Source organism: Centruroides vittatus, unplaced genomic scaffold (assembly GCF_030686945.1).
Source record: "Centruroides vittatus isolate TY-2023 unplaced genomic scaffold, ASM3068694v2 contig_374, whole genome shotgun sequence".
NCBI classification, from domain to species: domain Eukaryota; kingdom Metazoa; phylum Arthropoda; class Arachnida; order Scorpiones; family Buthidae; genus Centruroides; species Centruroides vittatus.
Genome location: NW_027122196.1, coordinates 905,076 through 933,045, shown reverse-complemented (window position 1 = coordinate 933,045; position 27,970 = coordinate 905,076). Strand labels below are relative to the sequence as shown.

Sequence of the window (27,970 nt, the reverse complement as noted above, 5' to 3'; positions counted from 1 at the left end):
ATTAATTAACTGGAGATTATACAATGAGGATCCATTTTATAAATACAAATGAACGAAAATCCATTATGAGGCAAAATATTTTTATTTTTGTTTATTTCTCAACACAACAAACAATAATCAGGTAAAATATTGTTTCTCAACGCTCGGTAGTTTGAAGTAAAATTTTTATTAATCTGAAAAAACAAATTCATTTTGAATTGTTTTAAAATTAGTTTTTTTTTATTTTTAAATTGCTTATTTTAATGCTACGAGATTCAAAGATAATTTAACAAATCTGAGAATTTACATAATAAAAATACTTCTTGGGGTGAATTTATAGTAAAATAATAGTAATAATGATAAGATACCTGAGATAATTTGCTCTTCCTCGATAACTAGAAATCTTTTGATAAAATACAGAAGTCATATATTGCTATTTAAATATGATACTAAACTGATAAGATATTATAGCCTAGTAACCTCTGAAAAATATAAAACAAAGTTGATAAAATTATACAATGCGCTGATTATAACATAACAAATTACCTTTGTCTTCCATATCGAAGATATTTTCCTGTTCAAGAGATTTTTGTTTTTTCAAGTACTTTATATAAATATAATAAATTAAACAAAGAAGGGAGCATATTACGAATTGGGCAGTACCATAAAACCATGGGATTAAAAGGATCGTAATGTTCTTCTAAAGAAGAAAATTAACTCAAAAATTTTGTATTGATACCTAACGCATTACCTGACGTAAATAATACTTACTCGGATATCAAATGACAACATGATAATGCTAAATGCTACAGCTGCATTTTGTATTCCACTTTCTATAGCTATGGTCTTACGTACATCACTCGGCCTTCTGCAAATTAATGCTATGAGATATCCCATTATCATCCCTGTCATGGGCATAGATATGGAAGTTAAGATTAGTTTCCAAGATACGTGGTGTAGTGATTCTCGAAAAGAGATGAATTCTATTATTAATACAGCCACAAGAATTATACAACCGATTGCACTCCCCCACTATAAAGGGATAAATGATAATTATTTATACTGTTACAACAAATGCAATTCACAATTCGTGTTTATAATTACCTTAGTGACATACACAGATTGTTTTGGAGCCTTCCATCTGATTGCCATACCTATCAGTACCGGAGAGGTTATCATAACTAGTGATAAAGCCATTTTCTCGTAGGGTATATGCAACTTATCAGATTCACTTTTAACTGAATAGATCCATACGTTAAGAGGCATCATCCCTAATGCCATGATAGTAGATATTGTAGTCATTGTGACACTAAATTTCCATAAAACAATTTTACTACGTGAATTTAATAAATATCAATAACATTTAATATAAACTTACCTTAAGGAGACGTTACCATCTAAATAATAAGCGAAAGCATTTGAGATGGCACCCCCAGGGCAACACGATATAATAAGTAATCCGGCAGCCATTCTCGTTTCAAACATAAATATTAAATTATAAATGTAACCAAAGAATGGCATCATTACAAATTGACAAAACAAACCAATTAGAGGACCGAATGGCCTTCGAATATGCACCCAAATCTACAAAAATTGCAATTTGTAAGTGTAATGAAACTAACTATTTAATCGAAGTACTTGCCTGTTTCCAGCAAATATCCGCCCCCATTGCGATCATAATTATTATTATTAAAATGATGATTAAAACATCTTGAGCTGTTTTAAGATCTTCATTAATAAGTAAGTCATTTATATAATTATTCGTTGAATCATTACTAGGGGTGTCTTCTGTAGTATTTATCATGTCTGCTTTGAAGTCAAATTCAATCTCAACAGCAATTGTCTCTCTTATCAGATCAGTTTATCGAGTAATTAAATAAATAATAATACGTGTTTAACTGAAGTGTTTATTCAGTTAATACACTTATCTTATAATATAAAATATAGAAAATATTAAATTTTTTAATATTAAATTCATTTTATTTAATAAAGTATAATTATAGTAGACAAATGAAATGTCTTTACGTGTTACACGACTTTAAATCGCTCCAGTTTTAGCTTATAATTTTAAAAATTCTTAATTTTTTTAAATATTATTTTATTAGGAAAATTATTTTTAGATTTTTTAAAAAAGTTCCAAAAATTAATTTGTTTTAACTCTTTAAATTGATGACGACGTCGAGACTTGGCGTATTGTCTAACTTACAATGCGTGTTTGGCGTCAATTTGACGTCATCGTTTCAGTTTTTATAATGAGAAAATTTAAAAAATGACGTCAGAATGATCTAACCAAACACACAAACGTCTTGATTCTAGAATAGTTGTAAAGTAAATGGAGTAACAAGAGATAACAGCTTATGAGGTCTATTTTAGTTTCTATACTTAAAACTCATATATAACAGCCGGAAAAGTAATTTAAACAGAGGAAAAGTATGGCGATCGGCCCAATATTTTTCATTTTTGGACTCAGGGCACCTTGAGACGTCGATAAACGCAAAAAATATTTGACGGTTTTCTCTGTATGTATGGATGTTAGTGTTTGTGTGGCACGATTTTGTTCATCCAGTTTGGAGATTAATAACTCCTGTGCCTTTTGTGAAAAATTTCTGAAATTATACAGGGAAGTTTGTGTATTAGGGACATTGATGCCGTGGTTACAGGTTGAGAAGATGGGAGATAGGGGATCACATGTGTAGTATTTCGAAACATGGACGATCTGCCGAGGGGAGATCCCCCACTGAAAGGAAGGATCTTCCTTTCTATGGAAAAGTGGTCCGTATTTAGATGTTAGAAAATGTTCTACGAGTAGAACATTCCATTTAAATTTTAATCTTTGTATTTAGAATACTTCAAAATACAATTAAATATGCGAATAAGAAAAATATATAATAAAAACTATGAGAGTATAACACACAAGCCAAATATGATTACAAGGAGGACACACAATTCAGGGATTTTTATGACCTCATATTTAGGGATTTTTAGAACTTTGGTTTTAACAAAATTTTAGTTTGAATCCGAAATATCAACAGGATTATTAATCATACCGTGTTTTTCGGGAATACACAGTATTAAGAGCAGTTTTAGATTTACGAAGACTTCTCTTACACTAATACTGTTTTCGCAGTAGATGTCTTAGCAATGGATCGAATTAGGATTGATGGATTAAGGCAATACAACTCATGCACGATCTGCCAAGGAGTCTCACGGGAAGACTTTCCACGGAAAACTGGCCTTATTTAAGTATATAAGAAAATATAAAAATGAATCTTATTATCTTTAGTTATGATAACTTCTTATTTAGAGATGATTATAAGGTGGAAGCTCCGAAATTGACTATTTTGTAAAACTGCTAGAAAAGGAAAACGAGAAATTTTATGTCTATAAAAGGACGCGTTTAAAAAGAAACTATTGGAAAAAGTGTACTTTTCGTATTAAAACAATAGAAGAATGTAAGACCTAAGATCAACCACCTTCGATTGCGATCGGATAGACAGTTTTGACTCATCCCGCGATCTAGGTTCCGATCTCGTTACCTTTCGTAACGAGTGATGATCAATTGGAGAGCGGAGATGAGTGGAAACAATCAATTTCTGTTCTAATAGTCAACATTATTTCATCAAATTTTGAAATTTACGAAACATACATCAAAGTAAATTACATAAAAAATGCTTCCTTCATCAAATTATATTATAGTGCATTAGAAAAGAAAGATTCTTCAGATATTAAGAATAAAATACAGTAGACCCCGATATAACACGGTAGATACGTTCCGTGTTACAGTAGAGTCCCGAAAACTCGGCCTAATGTGGACCGAAGGTGGCCAAGTTTGTGAAAATGCCGGGTTATCGGGAATGGACTTAAAAAAGAATAAGTACGAGTGTTTCCTCAGAAAATACTGCACTGTACTTGTATGCATTGTTTGCTTGAGAATACAACAGAGAATAAACTGCCCAAATACCCTTAAACAAAGGAAAAGTGCGTATTTTATGAAGGCATAGAGTCTTTACTGCATGAAAATGAAAATTAATGAATACACAGTACAGTAATTTGTCTGATAAGACAGACCTCAGAAAAATACTTTATGAGGCATAAAAATGAAAATTAACCAGCAGACTTTGCAAAAACTGGCTACTTTTTTAAAGAAATGCGTAATGTCCTGTTGTCTTCTGCACTGCACTCTGCGTTTTGCTGCTTCATCACGAAGACGAAGGAACAGTAAGTCCATTACCGACGCACCTTGTTGTTCAAAATACTGAAGGGCGGTTTCGACAGCCTTTATTTCCTCACTATGTGATATTTTAGGAGCTTGTACGGTGGAGTCCTCAACGTCAACATCTTCATCATTTTCCGGCATTTTTTCATTAACTGTGACAGCAGCAATAATTTCTGCATCAAACATAATGCACCAGACACGTGGTGGAGGAGTAGGAGTGTGGCCGAGTTATCCGGACTGTATATGAATCCGTGCTGTACGAGTCACTTAAATACATGAGCCAATCACAGCCCGGCACTTCTGCAGTTTAGGGGCTACGGCTGTTTGAAAGGTTTTCTTCCATAAAATTAATCGATTCTAGACTAATTTGACTCATCATTTCCAAATCACGTATAATTTTTTGGGAATAATCCATATAAACTAAGCTATAAACAAAAAATTGTAGGATTACTTACCGAGTGTGCACCGTTCGACGACGCCATTGCTTAAGCTTGTTTTCGCGTGGAGTGGCTCATCGAACGGCGGATGCGTTTCCTGATAAGTTATTCTTTCTGCGAAGAATTCGCTGAACTTTAGAGACATCATTAATAAAAATATAATTTTTATGGCCGTTGAATAATAAATGTTTTTTAGAAGGTCAAGTGCTCGTTTAAACTCAATGGTTTGTATAATATCCGCTATTGGTCCAGATTCGACCAATCCTGTCGCGATGCGAGTCGGCGATGACGTTTTACCGTGTTATAAGAGTCTCTTTTAGCGTGTTATATCAAGGACGCTTGATCGCTTCGCTAGTAAGGCCGTTCGCCGATTCTCTCTGTCTATGAGACTAAGCGTATAGACGATAGTTAATATTTTTTCCGCTTGTGTCGCTGACGATCGGTGACATTCCATCGTCAGCGTTTCAGGTTTGTACATTATCCTGGAGACTATAGAGGAGTTTGGAGACGTCTCTGTATTTAAGTATTTAACTCGTTAATGCAGATTGAAAACTTTCGACAATTAAGAAACGAGCTGTTGCAAACGATGTTCCCTAGTTCGTGAAAAAAGCAGGGAAATCGAAAAAAGCGAAATAATAATAATAATACAGTATTTTTCACACCTTTATTTTCATAAGACATTTTTTGGAAGAAATAATAACAGAGTAGGCCTATTATTAGCACGAAAAATACAAACTTTTCCATACTAATACCATTTAATGATCTCTGTTCGATTCTTAAAGATAACAGTGGTTAATCGTTAATGTAAATATTTTTTTACTCAAAAAATACGCAAACTTAGCAAAACTAGATCACCTACAGTATATTCTGTCTACTATGAAAAATTTTGCATTTTCGGACCATATAGGATAACTTTTTAAATGTTGTGTATTAAATCTGTTATAAAATTATTACTTTTTTTAATCAAGACTTCTGTAAGAAGAAATACCGATATAACTCTTCAAAAAATTTGCTTATTTAGATTATTAAAAACATTGCGAAAAATATGCGCGGAAATATGGTGATATTCAAGGTGAGAACTTACTGTAATTAATATTGGAGAAGTACACAGAAATATGAACAAACGCAACATATATTGTTTTAAAGTTGAAATTAACAGTATAGCTATGGTAAAAGTAACATTGCTTCAGTTTACATCTCTAATAAGTTTCATTTCAATCAGTTTATATCTCTAAATATAATTTTTTATAGAAAAAGCAAAAGCTTGTTACAAGGAAAAATTAATTTATTGAAAACTGTCATAATAAAGTGTACACTATGTTTTTGACTGAATTTTATAAACTGCAAAAAACAGAAATGTACTTATCTTCTTTCTTATCAGAAATTTACAAATATAAAGTAGATAACATTAGACTTTTAATACTTTTTTGAAACGGGCTTATGCTGCAGTCTGAGAACTTTTTTCCACAGTTTGACTTATTGTCAAACTGGGAAAAAGTTAATTGTGCAGTCCAATTAATCAGAAAAGGGCTAACCACTTCTGTCTCAGTGCTTCATTCAATGGGATTTCATGAAATGTAACTTTTAATTCTTCGGAAGAAGTTTTAGATCCAGCATGCGATGTGCAAAAAAGGAACGCAACAATTTTTAGGCATAATGTTTGAACCATACAATAAATGTATTTATATCGACACCAAGCTGCTGTTGAAGAAAAAGTCCCGTCAACAACTTGCGAATAAGTATAACTATATACAACTATAACTTTATGTAACTACAGTATTACAATTTCATAAAATAGTTATATCTGCACACGAAACGATCAATTTACTCAACATGTGATTCTCTCCGATAACTAGCTTCAAAATCTTTTGCAGCGGCGAAAAATGGAAACAGTGTGAATACGGCAATTTTCCTTACGGCGGACGACCTTACTAGCAAAGCGATCAAGTGGCCTTGGTTATACGAACACGATCGCAATTTTTTCGCCGTGTTATACGAACCCGTGTTATAGGGAGGTCTACTGTAAATACATATACAGAATCGAACCGCCAATCCGGGAGGACTTTCTATGGAAAACTGGCCCCTATTTTTAGAATATTTTAACAAAATAAAAATACAAATAATTTCCATTTAATTGTTTATACAGTACATTCGTTTACGTTATTTGACTTCGCGTCTTATTATACATAACGTTACCAGACGTCCCGGTTTGACAATGTTGTTCCAGCGTCCCGGCCAGTTTATCATTTTGTCCCGGTTATTTGGTAAAATTTTAACCTCTTAACAGTGGAACAGTCAGACCCGGCGCTACCAGTTAGTTGTGGAAGTAAATCGTGGGAAAATTTTTAAGAATTTTCCCACGCGTTTCTCTCGTTTCCGTTTAGGAAAAAAAAAATTTAAACAGTTACGTCTAGTAAAGAAAAAATTGTTCTTTATTGTCATATAATTATTATATATATGAATTTTTTTCGCGGTAATTTTTTGCTAAATTTTTTTTTTCAAATTTATATTAAATTCTTTTTTGATTTTCTATCCGATACGATTTTTTCAAAAGTTTTTAATTTATTTTCAATTTTATATAATTTTTTAAAGTTTTAGGCATTTAAGTCATGACGATTTTTTTCAACCTTCGAATCAAATTCAAGAAAATGTAATTGACAGTTAACGAATTTCATCCACAACAATAGATGACGTAAAAGTTGTTACGTTTACAACTACGACGCCTGGCGGCCTTTCCCCCCAGACTGAAATGTGGGTGAAGGTCGTCTCGTGTTCTACTTTCTGTAGAAGTGACGTAATCATTGTAAATAAAAGAAAATTTCAGTATATCGTTTATTTAAAATTTTAAAATTCGTTGTTCAAATTTACACCGAAATATTAAAGCGGATTAAAATATTAGCATTTTGTAAATAAACTTACTTGACATATAATAAATTTAAATAAATTAATCTTTAAGAAACAACAAAACAATAAAAAAATGTAGAAATATTTTTATATTCATCTTCACATTTATAACATATGTTATCGTCATTGACCGATATTTAATTTTAAAAACAATTTTCATCATTGGCATGCATCAGAAAAAGAAAGCATAACTTCCCTAAAACACACTTCATTGAGAAGGTCCGCTTCACTCTGAAAAAGCCGACAGTTTTATGTCAGAAATCCAATGTGTGACCTACTTTCTCTAACATAGTAAAACAAAGTAAGTTACAGTACAACAATACACATAAACATAAATAAATTAGTAGCCCAATAATACATACTTTCATGTAAATCCATATGTTATATCCAAAAGTCAGTTTTCCCAAATTGTTGAAAAATAAATTATTTTCAACTTTTCTTTTTGTAAAGTAGCATATTCTGAAAAACAAGTTCTATATTCAGCGTAAAATTTCCATTTTTTATCCGTTAAAAACAACGCAAAATGTACGAATCCACGTAATAAAAAATTATCGCAGTGAACTTCGAAAAAACCAGAAACACAGATACACCAGACTGCACTGTACAAAATTTTGCCACGAACTGATTCATATTTTAATGCACCTGTGAATAATTTCATCACATGACGAAAAGTTTTTGAATAAAAGCTAAAAGTTTTTAAAAATTCTTTCATAAAATCCGATGAATTTAATTAATACACAATAACTAAATCTGTTTAATAAAGATTAATAATTTTCCATTATAATTATGCAAATTAGATATAAAAAAGATCATCGCGCAAATTCTCCCGCGAACCATGGATGACTCTTACGTCATCTGGATTGAAGTTTCCTGCAAAATACTGAAAATTTTTATATAATTATTTTACTAATCCAGTCAAATTTAAATAATATAAAATGTCTAGATCTGTTTAATAAAGATTAGTAATGTACTATCATTAATATGCAAATTAGATATGACAAAGATCACTGTGGAAAAATTCCCGCCAAGATAAAAATAGCTTTCGGTCACGTGATCACCAAGAAATACGCCTTAAATTTAATGTTTGTGTACAAATTAATACATTTTAACTAATGTCATCGTTTAAAATTTAATGTTTCTGTAAAAATTAGTAAATTGTAACAAATTTCATCAAAGACAACAGAATAATTTTCAGCTTATAAAAACTCTACAATAAATGATTATTTCTTCGAAAGACGTCGATATGCACGAATAAATAATAAATATACAATAATGCTTTTATCCATTTTAAGTGGATATTGTAAAAATTAAGCTATTTAATTTGTTTGGCTTTTATAATTTAGTTTCCGAATATTTTACTGTGAAATTCCATTTAGTAAACAGAAACAAAGACAAGCTATTAGTTATAAACAGGACAATAGAATAATTTTTACGTAAATTGAGTGAAAATACAGAAAAAAACGAATTATATCAAAGATGGGGACAAACAAGCTTACATCCCCAGAACAGAGCTTATAATTTGTTGTCAATTTCAGCCTGTTCCTACTTTGACTGTTTTATGTTGGTAAAAACTTATTTTTTTAAAATAAAAGTACTTTGTTGTTAGTGAAGAAAGATAAAAGTATCGAAATATAATATTCAGAATTAAAAATATTGATGTATGTCCATATTAGAAATGTATATTTTTTTCCGATATTAGAAATAATATCACGAAAAAAACATTATATAAATGAAATACGGCCATAAACAATTTCTTTCTGTCAAATAAATTACGGATTAAACAGGCTTATCTAGAAAAATTCAATCGCGAATAACTGACTTTAAATATACAGAGGATACAGTATGCTTGTTATGTGATAGTATCTGCGTTTACAAATTAACAGAATTTTCCTTTTTTTTTACACATTATTATGCTATAATCTAGGAAACTATGTTTAATAATAAGACATACTACAGAAAGGGTAAGAAAGGAACGTCAGTCATTGTAACTAATGTATTATTGAAAGTTTCATTCATATAGATAATTAATTTTATCAAGATACATTTCTCCAAAAGAAAATTATCGATATTTATCGTAAATATAAGTAAATTTTATTATAATTTAGATAAAAACTCATTTTTTCCCCACGCATGGCTTCTTTCCCCTCCCTCTTACTCCTATACTTGGAACATTCCATTTCATAATTTGATGTAATAATAACGTTTAAAATGATTCTAAATAAAATATTGACACTTAAAGTAGGTTAATATAGGCCTATATTGTCACGAGTCTCAGGTGTATTCATAAAAATGTAATAATCTATACAATAATACTTTCTCACATGCTCCATGTGTTAAAGTTTGCAGCTGTAATTGAAGGTAATATATAAAGAAACAAAATGTTTATATTATCAATAGTTATAAAAGATATCTTATTTTCACGTAGAAAAACAAAATAAGACAGAAGAAACAGACAATCACACGATATGTCTATCCAGGACATTCTATAATTGATTTCAAATTTCTAATGTCGACATACATGAATATTTTTGTGTGTGTGAATATTATATTTCGATACTTTTATCTTTCTTCACTAAGAACATCTTAAAACATTAACTTTTTACCAACAAAAAACAGTCGAAGTAGAAACAGGCTGAAAATAACAACGAATTATAAGCTCTGTTCTGGGGATGTAAGCTTGTTTCTCCCATCTTTGATATAATTCGATTTTTTTCTGTATTTACACTCAACTTACGTATAAATTATTGTATTGTGCTGTTTATACTTAATAACCTAACTTTGTTTCTGTTTACTAAATTGAATTTCACAGTAAAATACTCGGAAACTCTAAATTATAAAAGCCACACAGATTAAATGGCTTAATTTTTACAATATCAATTTAAAATGGATAAAAGCATTATTAAATAATTATTATTTATTCGTGTATATCGACTTCTTTCGAAGAAATACTCATTTATTGTACGGTTTATGTAAGCTGAAAAATTAAATTTTAAACATATTTTTTGGTGAACACGTGACCGAAAGCTATTTTTATCTTGGCGGAAGATTTCCTAGTGACCTATCTCATATCTAATTTGCATATTTGTAATAATATTTGTGATAATCTTTATTAAACAGATCTAGACATTTTATATTATTTAAATTTGACTGGATTAATTAAATAATTATATAAAATTGTCAGTGTTTAGTGAAAAAGCTTCAATCGCATTGACATCGTAAGTTTTTCCATGACGTATAGTTGGCGGGAGAATTTGCGCAGCGATCTTTTTTATATCTAATTTGCATAATTATAGTAGTAAATTATTAACCTTTATTAAACAGATTTAGTTATTGTGTATTAATTAAATTCATCGAATTTCATGAAATAATTTTTTAAAACTTTTAGCATTTATTCTAAAACTTTTCGTCATGTGATAAAATTTTTACAGGAGCATCACTATATTAATCAATTGGCGGGAAAATTTAATAGCGTGCGGTTTGGTGTTTCTGTGTTTCTCGTTTTTTCGAAGTTCACCGCGATAAATTTTTATTACGTGGATTCATACATTTTGCGTTGTTTTTAACGGATAAAAGGTGGAAATTTTACTCTGAATATAGAACTTGTTTTTCAGAATATGCTACTTTACAGAAAGAAAAGTTGAAAATAATTTATTTTTTGACAATTTGCGAGAACTGATCTTTGTTTGGATGTAAATGAAGGCATGTATTATAGGTTTACTAATTTATTTGTGCATATAATTATCTAGTTCTAATTTCGAGACATTTATGGTTTTTAGTGTTTATAAGCGTGTTATTTAGACATGTCTACCAATTTAGTGCTAAAACGTAGAACTACGTCAAAGAAGAATACAAACTTTAATTAGCAAGTAGTATCTTTATTAGCAAACTAATTTGTTGGTAGATTTTTTTACATTTAAAGTGTAATTAGATGAAACTAAATGGATGTGAACATAGAAAGTAGAATATGGCAAGACTAATAGATAAAACTATTATTACATATTACTCGATCAGAAAAATTTATACTTGAAGAATTTTGTTTTGATAATTATTGCCTAGGGTTCATGTCGAAAATATTTTTCAGTTATATTTGTAATTACAGTTAATTCGAATAGTAATGGCGCTTAAATATTTATAGAATTAATTGAAGTTTTCGAATTTTGTTTTGAGGAAACTGAGGAAGGCAAGAGTATCTACAGTTGTATAATGAACTGAATTTAAGTAAATTAGGTGACTTTGTATGTTTCGATGTAGTTTTTTATAATATTACGATATACGAACTTTCGATTTTGTAAATTGTATTATACTAAAAAATAAAGTTTTTCGTTATTCTCCTACTTAATGATGTATTTATAATGTTTCTGAACTAAATAATACTTATTAAATTGAAATCCGAGCTTTACAAAGTACTATGAATATTAGAGAAGACCGTTTTACTATAAACTACTACGTTTTACTACAGCTTACTCCAATGTTGATTCTACGAAAAGTAGGTCAGACAAGGACCGTTAGACTAATGACGTAGGCTGTTTACTTTTTCCGGTCGCATCGGTGCACTCCCGATAGCGTCATTTACAGAAGTCACACCTACTTTTTTCTGACGCGAGCCAATTAGGAATATTAATTTTTTTAACCAATCAGATGACGGCGGGAGATTTAAATTCGATTTATGTCGATAGATGGCCGTCTAAAATTTTATATTTATTTTAATTTTTTTTCTTTTATTGTAATTTCTCGAGAACTAAAGGATATTCCAAAACAAAGTTGGAGAACCCAACTACTCGTGAAAATTCTACGACTTCACGAAATGGTCCAGGTATTTTATAAGAATTTTTTAAAAGTGCCGAATATACAAGAAGTAAAAATAGGGCAAGAAGTAAAAATGAGTATAACAGAGGGGCAATTTGGCAATTACCCCTCTGTTATACTCATTGTTACCAATCTAAATATTTCGTATCTAGATCTAAGTGCTTTTAATGTTGTCTAGATGTTTCCCCAAAATTTATAGCATATGGACTAATGAATTTAGATGTTTTATTTTTTCACAGAATTTATAATAGCACGTAGCCTATGAGATCCAGATATTTTTATTTCATTTTTTTTTTATTTAAATATTTTGTTTTAATTAGAGTTGGCAATACTGAAACTTACACTGGCCACGCCATTGCTGCGCATGTCATAACTTAGTCGAGTTCAAATTGCTGGTCGGCATTTGCGATTATTTCGTACTGTACATTAAATTCATTTAATCTCTAAAATGTCAAAACAAACCACGTTTTTACTGATGATTGAAAAAAAAGGCTGTGATGGTATTGACCAAGTGAAATATGAACTGTGCTTTCCAGAATTTTCAGTAGCTCAGGATGGGAATTCAAACATTAAAAATCACTTGAAATGTGCCAAACATAAGGCAAGCAATAGGAACTTCCTCAAATGTATTGTCATATTTTAAATGTACAGATTTAAGTGACAAAGAATTTTTTAAAAAGTTTACACTAGTGATAAATATTAATAACTTAATAATAATATAATGTTTAGCTCAGTTATTAAGAATTGCTTTTAACTTGTTGTTTTTGTTAACAACTACTTTATTTAGCCCTTTCAATCATACGTACTTATCCTAGTAGGCTTAATTTTCTGTTGCGAGTGTTTTCTCAAAATTGTCCCGGTTTGAGAAAAAATATTATGGTAAGCCTAATTATACATATCTTGTCACGCACACAGTAAATATGGAATTATATGATGTTACATTTATTTAATTGTAATGGGTAATCTATATGTATGGAAATTTTGTACCCCTAAATTAAATTAATTACTCTACTCGAACAATAATATTATAAATTGTTTTAACAATTACAAAACTAATTGTACTGAGTGGAACAATGTATAAAAAAAAAAAAAAAAAACTAACACACAAATCCAGTTAACAGAATAAACTAAATCATTGCGTAAAATTCGAATATTTATGATAGAGTCTATACCTCTGTTAAAGTTTCAACAAAGTCATTCACGTCTGTAATTGTACCGACGAGAATTTTCCATTAAATATATTTTTATTATCATTACACTAAATACACTCAAATAAAAGCGGTTTATATATTAATATAATACACTTAAAAACAAAATAAACATATTGTTGTTGCATAAAATACAAAGATTTAACAAATATAGCCTAAATAATTTAAAACGACTCTCGTTCTCATGTTCTATATTTTTATAATAATTATTATATTACATTTAAGTAACACGCACACGCACCTGAACACACACAAAAGCAGTCCTTACCTGTGACGAAGCTATTTCCTCATACTCTTTCCACTTTGAGCTTATTTCTTTAACAAACAATAATTTCATTTAATTCTGTACATAACTCTTGTATACGTTGCAGTTTGTGATTAATTTATACAAAATTTATACACTTTAACAAGAGAGTTTCTATACCTTGACTTGGCATATAGCCAGACAAATTAGATAATTTACTTATTGAAGTTGTCCTACTTTTTCCATTTTTTACTTTATATTCCGAACCTACCTTACATTCAATTATGGTGTCGTCCAGACAATTTTTTATTGACGAAATAGTAATCAAATTACTTTAAGTCGAATTATTTTTTCAGCTAAAATGAACAATATTTAAATATATTATTTTACTTCCTCGCAAATAATTTATAAGTTAATTTTCTTGGTATGTAATGGTATGTAACCCTAAATTTATGCATAATTAGCATAATTTTATATTTATTATAATAGCCGAATAGTAAAGTTATATAATTTACAATTATAATTATAAAAATTTATTATTATCGAAAGGGAAAAATTTTCGTTACAGGGAATACATATAAGTATTAGTTGACAATTTTAGTTTACAGAGATATTATATCGATTACAAATTAACCACAAATCAACCCGTTTTACAGTAGATCTTATTGTATCGACACAAACAAAATACTGCACAGTAAAACCTGTCTATGGCGACCACCCACGGTTTATTCAAAAAGTGGTCTTTTAGACAGGTGGTCGTCCAATACAGGTGGTGCTGTAATACCGTATTTCCGTACGTATTTTGCGCACATTTTAAGCCATTTCTAGTAAGCAAAACTCGAAATGAGCAAAAGTAAGCGAATATTTTTCAACGATGGAGCTATATTGGTATTGTATTTTATTCTTATCGGATAACTCGATTTACAGGAGTCGTCGTGATTGTATGTTGTAAGACAGATTTAATGCCAATATTTTAAAGATTAATACATTACTCGCATTTTCTCTATTATAATGTACACTTTCTTTTTTCCGACTTAATTAATTTTAATACTATTCCGGCTGTTATATATAATAGAGGAAAAGTATGGCGATCGGTCAAAAATGACCTTCCCCAGATTTATGAACTTAGGAAACCTTGAAACGTCGAGAAATGAAAAATACTTCGAGGGTAATTCTGTATGTATAGATGTTAGTATGTGTGGGGTTTTGCACGATTTTGTTCATCCACTTTCAAGCTTAATAACTCCTGTGCTTTTTGTCGAAAATTTCTGAACTTTTTCAGGGTGGTATATGTTTTAGAGGTATTGATGCTAATAAATTTTGATGGCTAAAGGTCAGGGAGATGAGAAGATAAAAGGGGTTATGTGTCGTAACTCTAGAAAAGTCGGAGTTAATGACGATTTTACTCGTTATTAGCATTTACATTTTGAGCTTATTTCTTTAACAAACAATAATTTCATTTAATTCTGTACATAACTCTTGTATACGTTGCAGTTTGTGATTAATTTATACAAAATTTATACACTTTAACAAGAGAGTTTCTATACCTTGACTTGGCATATAGCCAGACAAATTAGATAATTTACTTATTGAAGTTGTCCTACTTTTTCCATTTTTTACTTTATATTCCGAACCTACCTTACATTCAATTATGGTGTCGTCCAGACAATTTTTTATTGACGAAATAGTAATCAAATTACTTTAAGTCGAATTATTTTTTCAGCTAAAATGAACAATATTTAAATATATTATTTTACTTCCTCGCAAATAATTTATAAGTTAATATAATATAAGGGTAGGGATGGGTTTCATAACTTATAACTTATAGTTATAAGTTATGAAACCCATCCCTACCCTCAAAATTAAGCATTTTGCTATTTTTAAAGGAATTAAAAATATAAAAAGCTTTTTATATTTTAAATAAAATATCATAACAGATGGCGCAACCAAAAGTGGCTGGGAAAGTTAAGCAACTCGTCGCTGAATTTTTTTTTTTGTTATATTTATCTGTGTCCTTTCTCCTACACTTTTCGATCTAAAAAAATACTTTTTATACATAATTGTACAGTGCTGTATAATTGACCAAGGAGCCACTGTTTGACGAACACGCAAAATAAAACTTAAACCGCTGTTCTATAGGCCTACGGACACACTGCTCTTATAAGCCTTTTTACTAGTCATGTTAATAAAATTATCAGGCAGAAAATACTTACAAAACCTTTTAAAGTCACTTCTTCAATTTCCGGGAGGTGATCAATGCTGTATTGTACACGCATGTAATTACATGGAAAATGGTTTGCGAAAATTACATTATACACAACAGGGAAGAAGGGAGAAAGTAAAAAGTGGCTCAAAACTGCACATATCCACTCTGCAGTGACCGACGGATATATCCGTCAAGGGCGAACGTGTGGCAGTGGTGAGGGACGGATATATCCGTTAAATTCTTTTGGACGTATCGCCAAAAACTACCACGAAATAAAATCCACATAAAAAATGAATTATGTAATAATAAAAAAGACTTTTCTTTACTAGACATAACTATTTACAAAATCTTTTTCCGAAACGGTAATGAGAAAAAACGTGTGAGAAAATATTTTAAAAATTTCCCACGTTTATTCTCCACTACTTTGGGGTACCACACCTAACTATCCCACTGTTGAAAGGATATCATTTTTACGTTTATATCTATACAATATATTTGTATAATGGCCTATATAATAAAACTGTACAAATATTTCATTATCATTCCTTCCTATTTACTGTAATTCGATCTTATCCTCTCGCGTTGATAGCGACTACGATTACTGGAAATTAAGTGGTGAATCATTTTACTAATGAGGAAATCCTAAGAAATAACATCGTCATTTTATAACTTACATTAAAAAAAGTTTTGATTTAGATTACTTATTTAATAAAGTTTAATGCATTGAATGTTATTTTAGGAGACCTCCAAACGTGTATTTGAATATAAATAGAAGTTAAATGCTTGAAGGAATTATTCATTTTGCATTCATATCTTTCGATAATTAGGCAGCCATGTTGATGAATTTGTAATTTTTATTTTCCCGGCTTTTATATATAACAATTTTTCTCTGTTATGTATTAAGTATGACGATTGGTGAAAATATAAGGGGTCCACCAGCACCCAAGCGGTTCCGAACAACCTTACGTTATCCTAAAAAGGGTATCTGTTATTATTATTTTTTTCTTGCTTTATCCACCCCACTTTGGATAAAGCAAGAAAAAATTTAAAGTTTCACTTTAGTCAAATAATCTGCGATGTTTACAATTCAGACTGGATAGATAAAGAAGGAATTTTGTTTTTTTAAATTCAACTGGAATTTCTTATTTAGTTATTGCGCAAAAATGAGTGGACGAAAGTAAGTTATTTTACCAAAATATCACAAAATATAACTTTTAAAACTCGTACTTTTAAAAGTTGTAGAATTAAGATTAAAGTAACTTTGATTTACAAACTGTCGCTTAACCGGTTAAACGACAGTCCTAGCTTTATCCAATTCACTGACTTCACCCATAACGTATAGTCAAATATATTAATACATCTGTAAATACAGTATATACAATATAATTAGATATATTTTTGAAAGGCGTAAGTTATAGTAATTTACATGTAACTTATTTAAATATTACAATAGGACCAGCGCTTGCTGCTTTATGCTTTATTAGAGTGCTACAATCAGTGGCGTAGCGTAGTGGGGGCGGCAGGGGCGGCAGGGGCGGCCCGCCCCGGGCGGAACTTTTAGGGGGCGGCAAAATTTCACAATAAATAATAATATCTTGTAAAAATACCTAAATAAGGGGACGGCGAAATTTTCCTCCGCCCCGGGCGGCTGACACCCACGCTACGCCACTGGCTACAATGATTTAAATACATTAGAACAATATTATGAAATTTAGTAAACTTGTAAACTTAATATATATAAATAAGAAAATATATGTCGAAAGTATTTACTCTTGAAAAATTTTGATTGCGTATACTTTATTCTTGAAAGAAACGTCAGCATGAATTGTAATTTTAAACATTGCCAATTTTTCTCTTAAACTTTATATGAAAGTCAAATCGCCATGTAGCAAACCCATTAGTGCACAAGTGGATAAACACTAGTAATTGGTTTGCGCCTTACCAACAGGCTGGCCACGCGGAGTTTTCTGTGTTTTCTTCACATTAGTAACTCCTACATAGAAACTGCTATGTGAAAAAAACTGGTTTCTATGAGAAACTGGCCCCTATGTAAGGGCCAGTTTCCCACAGCGCTCCAACTATATAACATTCAAAAGAAACGGTATAGTAAGTTATAGCACAACTACTATTTCATAGAACGACGAATCACGAACCGATCATTCTGCAATTATTAGTAGCTGGAAACATTTCAAATCCTCGTTATGTGCTGAATCACTATTATTAATTTATGTTTACTATTTGTAATGGTGTTAATGAAGGATTAGATAGCCAATATTAATTCTAAAGTATCGAAGAGTCTATAACAAGTCTTATTAGGTCGAGAAGCGTGTACAGGAGGGTTAGAAGCTCCTATTTTCTTAGACGTTCTTTTAATGATATTCTGCTTAACCGCATTATATCGAAAAATTGGCATGTTACAATGATTTAATTAACAAATTGCGTTAAAAGAAAATCGCGCGTATTTTATTAAAATCAAGAAATAATTAAATGTCATACTTATAAAAAAAAACTTATCAACAATTAAAGTTTCTGTGTTCTGTTTCAATAAATTTTAATGACAAGTCAGTTAAATTGCAGATTATTTATAATTATTTAATATTTATCTTAAATTATAAGTTGGATTTTCATTATAATACTCAAAAATACAAAGTTTTGAAGCTTTAAATATTGCAAAAATCGAAATTTAACTCCACGATTTGTAAATTTGAAAGGACCACTCAATGGACTTTAAAGTATATTGCTGTACTTAACTAGTCTGTCATTTTGATGAATCATTACGAGAATATAAACAACCATTCATGCAATTTAACATTATGTAACTGTAATTTTTATATAATATTAACAAATCGTTCTTTAATGTTAACAGTTGTTTTTTTTTAATTATTTAAATATTTCGTAAATAAATATAATATTAAGTTCGAAATGAATTAATCAATTTATATCTAAATACATGCAAAGTTTATAAAACAATTGTGTCATATAGACTGCATGAATTCTTATGTATAGGCCTATTCATAATTACTTTTACTTTCCCGGCTCCGTTATATATAAATACATTTACATGCAAAATGTATAAAACAACGCGTGTCAAATATGAATGTATGAATTCTTAATCACAATTGCATGTCGTTATATTTTGTATTGTCATTAATTATAGTGAAGCATTTTCAAGTTTGTAGATGGTCTTTCTGTTAGCAATTCATCAACAATTTTACACGTGTGCCTGTACGAAGTTTTAAAATTTCTCCCTTTTAAGATAAGAAATATTTGTAAGTAAGTGATATTGTCTTAAAGATGATTTTTAATTATAACGCAGAGGAGCCCATTATGGTCTACAATAATTTTGGCCGTAATGGACTTTTTAATTTAGATTTACTGTAAAATTGTGATTTGTAAAAGAAATGAGAAACACAATAATTAGAATAATTAAAAGAATATTACTTTAGTTAAAAATTATTTTGTTATAAATTCAAAATTCCAGATCCAGTTCTTAATTTTTCCGAGGGACAAAGTATCTTTTTATGTTCTTGTTTACTTTAGGAATGTATTTTAAATATAAATGAGTAATTATGCATATTATGATCTACACAAGAATATAAGTTAATCTTTTGACCTATGGGAAAATTTAGAATTGGAAGAATTTTATCTAAATTTTGAATTTGATGAAATCAAATCACTTGTAAAATAATTTATTTTTCATAAATTTTATTATTTAAAATTTTTAAAAGTTTACATGTTAAGAATTTTTTTAAATTATGGTTAATTATACTTTACTATAAAAATACATTAAAAATATTTATATTGATTTATAATTCTCGATTTATATTTATGACAATAATTTAATAATTAATATCTAAGAATTAATTAATAAAATAATTTTTTAATAAATTACTATTATAAAGAATTAGATTCCAAATTACGTTTAGATTTTCTTAAAAATAGGGGTCTATCACTGGCTGAGTGGATAAAACCACTAAACACTGGTTGTGGGTTCGGGCCTGACCAATGTGGCCACGTGGAGTTTTCCGGCTTTTCTTCACGTGAGTAACAACTAAATAGGGGCCAGTTTCCCATAAAAAGTCGTCTTGTGAGGCATCCTTGCAGACATGGAGCCAATGTGCTGGGTGGCCGTAACCAAATAAACCAAAATATTAATTTTTATACTGGAATTTTCTTGAAACGTGATCAAGATAGATGAATGACTATTCTTTGCGTGACGAGTTGACACCTCTGGTTATCCTATATTCCGCACGAAGGCACTGGAATACGAAATGTACGCATTAAGGGGATAGTAACACCAAATTTTACTCTAGCGGCTAAATTTTAAAGCAAAAAATTTATCGAAAACAGAAACCGCATACCCAGGAGAGTACGAACATGAAATTAGGTTGAAATTTGCCTAATAATTCTTTCTACTGAGAGATCCAATTACAAGCTCCAATTGTTATACTATACTGTATTTACAAATTACGTTCTTCTAAATTTTACAGCCGAGGTCTAGAAAACCAGTTTGCTTGCAATTGTAGAATTTATGCTAACAAGAAAAAATGTAACGACGTTCAAACGATTCTTGATAACTTTTTCTCCAGAAACCAGTGGCATAGCGTAGTGGGGGCGGCGGCAAAATTTCACGATAAAGAATAATAATATCTTGTAAAAATTTGAACCTGTACAATACACAATAATGATGATTGTTCTTGCTGAAAAGTTCTTTAGAATTACTGTACTTTTTAGTCTTTTAAATTGAGATACCTAAACTAGTTAAGTAACGCGGTATCAGCGTGTAGTCGGAACGAAGCTGCTCGCACTTTATTTTCTAGATTATGAGGGAAAAAGAAACAAAGAATCATTCGTTCACAACAATATATTTGATTTCTATTGGATCATTTAAAGGTACAAATATAAGGTCAGAATAAGCCATTAATTAATTGCTATGCCAACGTTTCATGAAATTCTGGCTATCACTATGGGACTTGGACTTACAGATTGACTCGTAGCGATCTTTATTGTAACTCTTTAAAAGTACTGAGTCAGTTATTTTTTCACTCGACTCAATATAACATAGGTAAGACCGATAGCTGTCTCTTTTTTCCCTATATCTATTTTGATTTTTGGAAGAGTTAATCCCTGTGATTTATGTATAGTCATCGAGTATGCTAAGGTAAGGGGAAACTGTCTACGAGATCGCAATATACTGCCATCGTTCAAAGAGCGTGTTATGGGGATTATTGGAAACAGATTACCATAGATAAATTCCACTAAAATAAACAGAGGAAGAGTCGGAGGGCAAGCATTAGGAGCATATAGAATGTAGCGTATCATCCCTAGTGAACCGTTGACGAGACCTGTTTGCACTCATAAATTGACTCTCAGCATGATTCTGGCATTAACTGAGAGATTCAAATACTTGGAGAGACCAAGAGATGAGTCATCTTTGGACGAGGGCGGGGCAATATCTGGAGTGTTTTCAGATGCTATATAAGCAAGAGGGCATCCAGTTGACTGCAAGTAGTTTACGTTGCTTTGTTTAACTTGCTCATTTGTTGAATATAGCCGTTTGGAACTGATCAAGTTCATCTCTGGATAAATAGGCTCCATTTCTTGTCGTCAGAGTGTTCAGATCTATATCAGAGAAATCACCCGAAGCTAGATGATGTAAGACATCTGTGAAGAAACTATCTACACTATTTTGTCTATAAGAAGTACTAAGTTCAGTGAACTTCTCAAAAGAATCAAATGCGAATGTAATGTAATGTAATGTCCCAACAAAGTCCCTACCTTGTTGGAACATTACATTGTAAAAAACACTCGAGAAGAGAGGAGTATCTTTAACAGGAGGAAGCTGACGAAAATCACCAAACAAATAGACAAAGAATCCACCAAACGGCTCATCTTCCTCGGGGTTTATCTCCCTCAATCTTCTCTCAATAATGTAAAGCATTCCTGCACCAATCATTGACATTTCATGATGATGATGAGTTTGAGCGACTTCATCTCAATCTGGAATTTCTGTGCAGCTTCTCCATTTAGAGATCGAAATTTCGTACTAACGATAGGAAGACAAAGGAGAGAATGGATCGTAAAGCCATCAATATTGATCACTGCTGCTCCATGTTATAGAATAATAAGTTAAAAAAAGAAAACTTTTTTAACTTATTATTCTATAAAGAATCTTTATATTTGTTGTTGTGTATCTAGTTAGCTATAACATTTACCTTTCAAAATTATTGTTTTAATGCTTGTCATATTTTCCGACCACTAGATGACGCTTCTACACGTGCGTGCAGGAAGCGACTAACAATTGACTTCATGCATTCCTTGTCAACATTATAACTCTAGAATGAGTTGTCCGATCTTGATGAAATTTTCTACGACGACTCACCATCACTCAAGGACGAACTGATTAAAATTTTAACTCTCAAAAATGATCCATACTGAAGAAAAACCCCTATCTCCAGTTCTACAAAAACGGATCATTTTTGAAAGTTGAAATTTTAATCAGTTCATCCTTGAGTGATGATGAGTCATCCAAGAAAATTTCATCAATATCGGACTAATCATTCCAGAGTTATTTTGATGACAAGGAATGCACGAAGTCAAGTATTTTAGTCGTCACTACGTTCCGACAATAAGGGGGCGGCGAAATTTTCTTCCGCTCCGGGCGGTTGATACCCACTATAAGCCACTGCCAGAAACAGTACCTAAAGCAGGTTCAAGAATTTATTGAACATTTACCTTGCATTCTTTTTTTCCTAAAAGAGTTGTTCCAAATAGGCAATTTATTAAGCTAATACATCAATCGATCACGGACGAATAGGATGCTTTTATGGGAAACTGGCCACAATTAAGGTGTAAGAAAAACCGGAAAACTCCGGGTGACCAATGCCGTTGATGACGGCACGAACCCACGACCAAATATCGGTGTTCCGTGGTTTTATCCATTCGGCCACTAGTAAGGCAGAATGCTCTGAACTGGAAAACTTTAATTATAGCCGACCTGTATTAAACACCCTTATAAAATGCATTTAAATATGCATTTTATAAGGATCTTTAAATACAGGTCGGTCATAATTAATTTGTAAATAAATATTGACTTCTTAATATTTCTTTTATAAAACTATAAAAATTCATTAATTAATTTTTAATATATATTAAGAAAATTATCTCATTTCAGAATTGTTGAAATGATGTGAAATTTGCCACATAAATAACGTGAAACCACCCTATTTTAACATCGAAATCATCAAATTAAGTAATTTGCAATGAAAAACAATACTACAGAATTTATTGAATATAATTCAACAAGTAATAATATCACAGATGTTGAACCGTATGCAATTCCAAATCTTAAATTAATCCACGATGTATTATTAACCATGATATTGATTATAGTAATGGTTACAATGGGAGCGTGTATTTATTGGAGACAAGTAACAATAATTTATATAATTTATTAATAATATATTTACAATGATAATTGTGTTACATTATATTATTATCGTGTAGATTTGGGAGCACGTTCGGAGACCTGTTGGACCAATAATTGGATTATGCAGTCAGTTTATAATAATGCCTTTATTAGGTTACATTTTTAATAAAATATTCCAATTTGAGTCAACAGTAGCTGCAGGTTTATTAATAATATCGTGCTGTCCGGGTGGTGCTATCTCCAACACTTTCACGTATTACGTGGATGGTGATGTATCATTAAGGTTTGTTATACAAATATTAATATTTTCGCCAGAAAATTTTCATTTATGACTATTAAATGATTATTTATGAAAACAGCATTACCATGACAACGATTTCTACTGTTCTGGCATTAGGCATGATGCCTCTTAACGTCTGGATTTATGCGAAAGATACCGAGGCTAGCAAATTGGTCATACCTTATCTTAATATGGCTTTATCCTTAATTACGATTACGTCTCCCGTCCTTTTGGGTATGCTTTTGAAATGGAAAGTTCCAAAAGTGTCTGTATACGTTACTAAGGTGAGATAGTTTCTCATTAAATGTCTGTTACACATGTAACATTATAATATAACATTGTAATATAATGTTTTTGTTTTTGATAGTGTGGTAGCGTATTAGGTTTGGTACTTATTGTAGTGGTGTTTGTATTAGAATTTATATTATTCAGCTCCGCCCTTCTTCGTTTAACTTGGAAACACATTGTGACTTCTGTACTTATGCCACTGGTTGGAATTCTGATAGGATTTTTTACAGCATTTCTTTTTAGAAGACCCATCGCAGTATGTAAAACGATAGGAATTGAAAGTGGTATTCAAAACGTAGCTGTATCATTTAGTGTCATTTCACTATCTTTTGATATCGTGGTAAGTTTCATAATGTAAATAAGTTTAAATATTTATAATTTGAAAATATTCTGAAATGTATTCTATTTGTAGAAATATCCAACACTAATTATGCTTCCATTTTTATATGGCATATCTCAAATGGTTATATGTTCTGTAATATGCTTTATTCATCAAATTATATTATGCAGTTTTAAAACTAAAGAACCTGTAGACATTAAAAAAGTTACAGAAATTAAAGGTAAGTATTTTAATACAGTGAGAGTAGCGTGTAATATAAATTTGAGAAAAAGAAGTCAAAATAATTCACGTTATTTTAATAAAATATGATAATAGATAGCGCCAGCAGAATTTTAAATTTTACCCGAAAAGTTCAGCAATTCGTTTCTGGTTTATTTTTAATTAAGCCCGTCTGTAGTTGTTGCAAATGTTGTTGGCCATAGAGCCTGAACTTGCTACAGTCTCTCGTTAATCATTAAATTGATGAATAATTTTCCTATTGATTCCAAAATTATTTTACTAATTATTAATTTCGTTTGTGGCCATAAATAAATCTAATTTCGCTAAAAATATTTTACTAAAACTAGTTTACTTAATCTAAGAAATGTATCAAGTGGTTTTTAAAATAAAAATTTTGATATTTATTACTTGCTTTTTCAGTTTTAAATTTTACTTGAGTTTTAATTCATTGAAATTGAATTCTAATCCACGAAGGGTTTATACACACAACAATGACAATATACGTATAATGTATTGGCAATCGGAGAAAATTAAGTAGTTATGAAACATATCTATACAAATGTCAAATACCGTATTTTGTGCGGATTGTCTCATATACCTGTGTTTAAAATTCAATCTGAAAGGGTACATATTATGCGATCGGGCGATTATATTAGACATATGGATTGTAATTACAATCTCACCAAGAAATAACGATTGCAACCATAGGCTGAGGGATGTTAAAGGTGTAAAAGTTTTATTTCTTTTCTAGTTATTTCCTTCCTATAACCCGCGGATAATTCGCCACGGGAATTTCACTATATTACTTTCAGTTTCATTTTGTAAATTCCTGCAAGTCCCTTGAAACGATGTAGGAATTTTCGAAAATTTTTGTGTTTCTAAGCATTCTTTTGAGAATTCTGAAGTCTTCTCATGACCCTCCAGAAATTTGGAGATTTTTTCATGTTGCCAGTTGTGAAATTTCCAGCGGACCTATCGCGCTAGGCATTTCACTATATACGAGTTCCCCATACATTTCACTACAGTAACGTAAAATAAAAAAATTCATTAATATTTTCAGTATTTTGACTACTTTTTTGACAGAAATTTTAAACTCATAATTTTCATTTTTTTTAAATTTAATAGATCTAATATCTAATATCTAAATTTAATAAATTTAATAAATTATATAATCTGGAATTTAAAGAGATACATTTTTGTTTTTACAGATGTAACTTCTCTGTAATCCCAATTACTTTCTTTGGAGTTCAATTGAATCTCATTATATTTTCATGGCGTGGCATTTAAAAAATCTGAAATAATGAAATAATAAAGACTAATTTAATTAAACAATTTATATATTGTCCAATAGCTGGAAAAGTAAATTATATTTTTATAATAATAATTATTGTATTATTCGAATATTTTAAAAATAAATCTATATATATATATATATATACTAGCAGGTAGGCCCGGCGTTGCTCGGGCAAAAGTAACGGTAGCGAAGATTAAGATTATTACGTTATAGTCAATCTTACCCGTTTTCACAGAATGCAAGAATTGGGTCCCCCTGTTTCTAGACTACTGTAATTAGAGAATTGTTAGATGGGTCTAAAAATATGTTCGATTTCCCGCAAAAACGAAAAAAACCGCATCTGCGTCTTGCACGTCGCTTTCTCTTAACAATTTCATTGTTACGTAACACTTCCATTGTTACTTCACACTTCTATTGTTACTTAACACTTCTATTGTTGATGGAAGTGTTAAGGACTTAATCCTATCCTACTCCCCCGTGGGGAGAAATTTCGAAAAATCCCCTTTTAGTGTGCGTCCTTGTGACGTACCCTAACTGTGTACCAAATTTCAACTTTCAACTCCTAACCGTTTGTGCTCTGCGCTGATTATTATTATTATTATTATTATTATTATTATCAACTCGTCTCGATTGTATATATAGATGAAGATGTTTGTTTGTTTGTTCGCTATCAACTCTTAGGCCGTATAGTGTACTGTACATCGAATATCAATTTCTCATCGAAATATATTATATGAGAGATATGGTAACATGAAGACTAACTAAAAACAATTTATGTGGAAGTGTCTAGTGTACAAATAACAAACTGTTTATATGGAAGTGTCTCTACTTGTTATACTTCCAAGACCTAGTAGCAAGGTGACGGCCGGATGTTTGAGCGGTTAAGACTTCAGTCTACGCCCTGAGATCGAATTCGGTCTGTTGAAGAACCCAGGGTGATCTGTATCTGATGAGTCAAGTCCTGTCTCATAAAGTCCGGCAGCCCACATTGTGGATCTTCAGAAATCAATGATGGGTAAGATTAAAACAGCCCTGTCTTAGTGCCCTCGATCAATGTTCCCTCTATTTTTTTTGTTTTTTTTTGTATATGAGCGCAGGTTAGATGGAACTCGATATCGATAAACAAAACAAAAAACCACCAGCTGCTATATTGCAAGTATGATGAAATATACGATGAGCACGAAGATCTTTAATGATCTTAGGTAAGAGTTATCAATACTAAAATACCAGCGAGATTTGTCGCAGATAATTTCTTACAATACTAAATTTCCAGAGATTTAACAGAAAAATTCATTTGTATATTTTCGTCCAAATGGCAATTATATTATTAGATTCTGAAGACAAAGTCTGCCCAAAAAGGGACCACTATGGTGGTTCCTTTTTGGGCAGACTTTGTCTTCAGAATCTAAGAAAAATTCATCACAAAACGACTGAAATGCTATTTAATCCATGCAAGTTGTGATTACCAGAGTCGAAAGGACTCTGGTAATCACAACAAGGACTCAGGGGTTGGATTTGTAGAAAGGACCCAGGGGTTGGATTTGTGGAAAGCGAGTGTTCGGGTTGTTTCATTGTATCGAATTACACATAACGAGGCTCTTGAACTGTAGTGCGTGAGTGCGAGAATTCGAGTAAAGGTTAAACAGTGTATATCTTCGTGTACAGTGATGTTGTGTCCGTGTCCGTGTCCGTGTGTCCGTGTGTGTGTGTGTGTGTGTGAAAGACTTCTTACCATCGAAGATTTCGTGAAATATTCACTTTTATGATAAACGACCACTTCATCCTCTTCGTGGTAAAGTTGGGAGGAAGAAGAATCTCCCTCCCAAATGTTCCTACAAAACACAAAGACAATAAGAAAGCGAGAAGTTTATTTATTATTTAAGCTCGATATTATTACCTTTATCAGACAGTCTTTTTTCTCGAACAGTGTCATGAGAAGAGCGAGGGACCTGACAGCCTATCCTAGTCTAACCTAACTTAACCGAAACCTCAATCCTCATAACAGCTGTTTATGAAAAAAGGTCGGCCGAATGTCACGTCCGGTGAGTAAACGTGTCACAATCTGGAATCAAATCCGTTGTCGTCGACCGAGTGTCACGTTCGGGAGACAAGACCGTGGG

General features: G+C 31.1%; 2 protein-coding genes across 2 annotated transcripts; one reads left to right on the top strand and one right to left on the bottom strand.

Annotated features, from left to right (window-relative positions):
- Positions 1–16: 16 nt before the first annotated feature.
- Positions 17–25,834, top strand: LOC136975523 (sodium-dependent organic anion transporter-like). Its single transcript, XM_067270589.1, has 7 exons — positions 17–121; positions 23,175–23,430; positions 23,507–23,712; positions 23,789–23,993; positions 24,077–24,337; positions 24,410–24,557; positions 25,765–25,834. Exons 2-7 carry the CDS (start codon positions 23,263–23,265, stop codon positions 25,779–25,781), a joined length of 1,005 nt encoding a protein of 334 aa, XP_067126690.1. The 5' UTR covers positions 17–121; positions 23,175–23,262; the 3' UTR covers positions 25,782–25,834.
- Positions 64–1,854, bottom strand: LOC136975524 (sodium-dependent organic anion transporter-like). Its single transcript, XM_067270590.1, has 5 exons — positions 1,358–1,854; positions 1,084–1,288; positions 751–1,011; positions 348–679; positions 64–173 (listed from the first exon to the last, which is right to left on the bottom strand). Exons 1-4 carry the CDS (start codon positions 1,501–1,503, stop codon positions 491–493), a joined length of 801 nt encoding a protein of 266 aa, XP_067126691.1. The 5' UTR covers positions 1,504–1,854; the 3' UTR covers positions 64–173; positions 348–490.
- Positions 25,835–27,970: the final 2,136 nt, after the last annotated feature.

What these genes read in the sequence shown, in the direction of transcription:
- LOC136975524 (XM_067270590.1), bottom strand. Translation starts at nt 1,503, where the DNA reads ATGATGCCATTCTTTGGTTACATTTATAATTTAATATTTATGTTTGAA. An exon ending in GATGGTAACGTCTCCTTAAG is followed by an intron (nt 1,289 to 1,357) that starts GTAAGTTTATAT and finishes ATGGAAATTTAG; the next exon opens with TGTCACAATGACTACAATAT. An exon ending in AATCTGTGTATGTCACTAAG is followed by an intron (nt 1,012 to 1,083) that starts GTAATTATAAAC and finishes ATCCCTTTATAG; the next exon opens with TGGGGGAGTGCAATCGGTTG.
- LOC136975523 (XM_067270589.1), top strand. Translation starts at nt 23,263, where the DNA reads ATGAAAAACAATACTACAGAATTTATTGAATATAATTCAACAAGTAAT. An exon ending in GATGGTGATGTATCATTAAG is followed by an intron (nt 23,713 to 23,788) that starts GTTTGTTATACA and finishes TTATGAAAACAG; the next exon opens with CATTACCATGACAACGATTT. An exon ending in CACTATCTTTTGATATCGTG is followed by an intron (nt 24,338 to 24,409) that starts GTAAGTTTCATA and finishes TTCTATTTGTAG; the next exon opens with AAATATCCAACACTAATTAT.